The 4784-nt window shown below is 36.8% G+C and overlaps 1 protein-coding gene across 1 annotated transcript; it reads right to left on the minus strand.

Moving 5' to 3' along the window:
- Positions 1 to 588: 588 nt before the first annotated feature.
- On the minus strand, positions 589 to 1545 carry LOC148122365 (olfactory receptor 8C8-like). Its single transcript, XM_087905939.1, has one exon. It carries the CDS (start codon positions 1537 to 1539, stop codon positions 589 to 591), a length of 951 nt encoding a protein of 316 aa, XP_087762065.1. The 5' UTR covers positions 1540 to 1545.
- Positions 1546 to 4784: the final 3239 nt, after the last annotated feature.

Here is a 4784-nt window from a genome sequence, read left to right on the forward strand (position 1 = left end):
GGTGCTCAATGGTGCTTCAGCCACTTTCCTGGGCTTCCCTCTTAGCAGGATCTTTGGTTTCAGAGCTTGTGAGTTTGTCAGGCCTTTCTCAAGTCTCAGAATGCCCCGATTATGTCTCAGCCAATACATGTCTTCTGAGTATGTGTTGGGGGAAGCAGGTGGAGCTCTGAGGTCTATTATTGGAAGATCCATCTCAGTGCTTTGTCGTCCTGCTTAGCATTGCAGACTTTGTGGGAGAAGGATGTTGATGAAGGTTGCCCACAAGAGTTGACTTAGTTCTTTAGTGGAAAACTCTCCAGTGCACAACAATTTTTAAAAGAAAAAGCACTAAGAATTTTTATTCTCAGATAATGAAAGGTATACAAATAAAGACAAGGCACTTAATTTGATATATAAAATGGACAAACCATCATCTTAAAAACATGGACCCTAAGGATATCTCATACCCTCATAGTACATATAGAGCAATTTTGCATAGAGGACAAAAAAACATGTTGTTGCATTATAAATTATATCAATGCTGTTGCAGGACAAGGAGAAAGAAAATAACTAGAATGAATGATGCTAAAGGATGTATCAATGCATAAATTAGCCTGTGAACCTCTTCCAGGTTTTTTTCACAGCAAGTTTGACATCCTTGTTCCTGAGGCTGTAAATGAGAGGATTCAGCATGGGCACCAAAAAAGTATAAAATACTGAGAAAATTTTTCCCTGCCCCACAGTCTCAGCAGATGATGGCTTGACATAAGCAAGCAGCCCAGTTACATAAAAGAGACAAACAGTTATGATATGAGACCCACAAGTGCCCAAGGCTTTGGACCAGCCCTTACCTGATGACATATGAATGATATTGAAAAGAATCATAGCATATGAGATAAAGATAATGAGGCAACATAAAATGATAGCTGTACCCACCACAATGGAATGCACATGCTCATTGACATACGTGTCACTGCAGGAGAGCCGAAGCAGAGGGAAGATGTCACACATGTAATGGTTGATAATGTTAGAATCACAAAACCTGAGCCCGATCATGAAACCTGTGTGGAACAAAGCACTAACGAGTCCCATCATGTAAGTACCAAATATTAACAGGAAACAGATCTTAGGGGACATAACTACATTGTACAATAGTGGCTGGCAGATGGCCACATAGCGATCATATGCCATGGCTGTCAGCACATAGCTCTCTGAGTTCACAAAAAATAGGAAGAAAAACAGTTGAGTCATGCATCCTCCGAAGGAGATGGTGTTCTTCTCTAAAAGAAAACTCATCAGCATTTTGGGAGTAAAAACAAGTGAATAACAGAAATCAATGAAGGAGAGATTGAAGATAAAAAAGTACATAGGAGTGTGAAGGTTTGAGTTTAGGCAAATGAGATTCATTAAACTCAAGTTTCCCATCACAGTGGCTGTGTAGTTTACCAAGAAAAGAACAAATAAAGGCAACTGGAGTTCAAGTTGGTCTGTCAGGCCCATAAGAATGAACTCAGACACTGAAGAGTTATTTTTCACAGTCATTTGCATCATGTGTGGCATCTGCAAGAGTAAGTGGAGAAATCTATATTAACCCATAAACCAAATTTTGCTCCAAGGGAAGAGTTTGGTTTTCTGATTTCCAAGCTTGAGCAAGGAACATGGAGTCCTGGGGAATCTCTATCACTTCCTTTCCCTACCCTGTCACTGCAGAAAGATGGGGAATTTTGATTTCTTTGTATTAAGCATCCCTCCTTTTATTTAATGTTTACTAATGATTAAAACTGCAAGACATTTTAGTTACAGTAATATTTTACTCAGAACTTATTATTTATGTAGCTATGGATTGGAAGGTAAAAAGAAGATCAAGATAAAGACTGTTCAGTGCTCACCTTCATTCACTTGGAAGCTTCCCTAAAACTGGAATTCATGGTGCCTTCCTTCAAAAAGTGGTCAGAGGGCCAAAGTTCCTGATAATGAATCTGGTAATTGCAATCTGCAGACAATGTATCTGACTTGTTAGAAGAAGTTTTCTTGAGAAAATGACACAGTTATTGTTTGGGAATTTTAAAAGATTCTTGTCTCATACAAAGAACAAGATAGCCTTTTTTAAAATAAGTATCCCATATCTCAAGGCCAAGATTTTTGAGAAAATTTATTGGAAACACAGAAAAATATTCTCTTCTTTGTGATATTCTCCATGTTTTATGAGTCCCTTGAGGGTAGAAATTATGTGGTTTGTGCCATAGAACTAACACCAGTCCTTTGGAGATTCAACATTCTACTCAATTTATAATTTTCCAGGAGGAGTATCTAGTCCCCAGGGCAGAACTGGGAGTGGTCCCCTTTGTCATTCTTTTCATTAAGTTCTGCACAACTATACTAGAGGAAATATCCAGGGAAATTCTCACTTGCCATTTGTAGTTTTCCTACATCTTCAGTAATGAACCATTGACTGAGGATTAATGCTGTACAAAAATATTTGTATGAAGAGGATAAAAGTATGAATAGACTTTCAAGTTAGTACAAATTTACATTAGAACTTTGCACTTCCTAGCTATGCAGCTCTAGACTATGCTTGTTCTTTTTTGCTTGTACCTGTATCCTCTTATGTATAACTGTAAAACAGATTTATAAAAATTGACTTAAATTTTGGATCCGTGGTAAATTTTTCAGTTATCATGCAGATATTTGTGAATCCATATTGTGCAAACAATAATAAATTCAAATACATAAAATAAAATATCTATTATGTCTTTAGACAAATTACACAATATATTAAAAGAATACTAGATACAAGTACAGTCCTCACCAGTGGATAAGGAGGTGAGTGACCTGTATCCCAGCCAAGTTGTCCCAGTCCACATAGACTGAAACTTAGGGCACACCCCATGACCCTCTCCCTTGCCTATAGCCATGAAAGCTTTACCAGAGCACAGGCTGCCCTCTAACACTCCTTAAACCACATAACCATGCCAGAATGAATTACTTGTCCTGGGCTCCATATGCCTGCCTGGAACTTCAGAAGATGACAGGCTTTACTGGAGGCCAGGCTAGATCTGGGGATCCAAAGTAAGACACTGAACACTACCTGGTAACATTCCTTAGAGCCTGCCCAACAACCCTACGCTGCATCCTCTCCCCAGACTCCATATTCTAGTCTACAACTTTGAAAAAAGACTTTAGCTTTACTGGGGACTAGGCTGAATCTAGACACCCAAAGTACTTAAAACACAAGTAGAGGCACACTACTGTACCTGAAGAATTTCCAGCTACCAATTGGGCCAATTAGGCCAGAGAAATCAGAGAACAAAACACCATTTTATTAAGGACAAATGTAGGAATCAATACCTAGGTTTATAATCACCCCAAATCCATATGTTTAAACCCCAGTGTAAAACCACAATCAATAACAGAAAAGATAATATGCCACCATTAGAACCCAGGTATCCTACTACAGAAAGACCTTAACAATCCTATACAACCAAAGCACAAGAAAATGGTCTTAAAATAACTTTATGAAGATGATTAAAGTACTTAAAGAGGAAATGAAAAAAATCCCTTAAAGAAATTGAGGAAAAAAATAAACAAAAATTGGAAGAAATCAAAAATTCTATGAGGCTACAGTTACACTGATACGAAAACCACAGAAAGACTCAACAAAGAAAGAGAATTATGATCTGATTTCACTCATAAACATTGATACAAAAATACTCAACAAAATACTCAAAAACTGAATCTAAGAACACATGAAAAATTTCAACTACCTTGATCAAGTAGTCATTCCAGAGATGCAAGGATGTTTCAACACAAGAAAATTGTCAATAAAAACAAACTGAAAGAAAAATTCACCTGATCATCCCATGAGAAGCTGAAAAATCCAATACCCCTTGATGATAAAAAGTCTTGTAGTGATCAGGTACACAAGAAGCATACCTAAACATAATAAAAGCAATATACAGTAAATTGACTGCCATCATCAAATTAAATGGAGAGAAACTTACAGCAATCTTACTAAAATCAGGAACAAGATAAAGCTATCCATTCTCTCAATTTCTATTTAACGCAGTACTTGATGTTATAACACAAGAAAAAAAGTGATAAAGGGAATACAGACTGGAAAGAAAGAAGTCAAACTTCTACTATTTGCAGATGATATGATAGTATATGTAAGCAACCTCAACAATTCCACCAGGAAACTTCTACAGTTTATAAACACCTTTAGTCAAGTTACTGGACGCAGGATTAACTCAAATATGATCGGTAGCCCTCCTAAATACAAATGACAAATGGACTGAGAAAGAAATCAGGGAAATAACCTTCACAATAGCAACAAATAACATAGAATAACTTGATGTAATTCTAACCAAGCTAGTGAAAGACCTGTATGACAAGAACTTCAAGTCTTTGAAGAAAGACATTAGAGATGTCAGAAGATGGGAAGATCCCCCATGCTTGTGGATCTGTAGAGTTAGCAGAGTAAAAATGACCTCTTACCAAAAGCAATCTACAAATTCAATGCAATCCCCATCAAAAATCTAATACAAGTCTTTACAGACCTTGGAAGAAAAATACTTAACTTCATATGGAAAAACCGAAAACCCAGGAGAGCTAAAATAATTCTGAACAATAAAAGAACTTCTGTAGGTATCACCCTCCTGGATTTTAAGCTCTACAACTAAGCCATAGTATTAAAAACAGGATGATATTGGCATAGAAACAGACAAGTGGATTTATGAAATGTAATTGAAAACCCACATAATAATCCACATACCTATGGACACCTGATTTTTGAAAACAAAGTCAAA

This window comes from Myodes glareolus, chromosome 4 (assembly GCF_982192425.1).
Source record: "Myodes glareolus chromosome 4, mMyoGla1.1, whole genome shotgun sequence".
Lineage (NCBI taxonomy): Eukaryota > Metazoa > Chordata > Mammalia > Rodentia > Cricetidae > Myodes > Myodes glareolus.

What these genes read in the sequence shown, in the direction of transcription:
- LOC148122365 (XM_087905939.1), bottom strand. Translation starts at nt 1,539, where the DNA reads ATGCCACACATGATGCAAATGACTGTGAAAAATAACTCTTCAGTGTCT.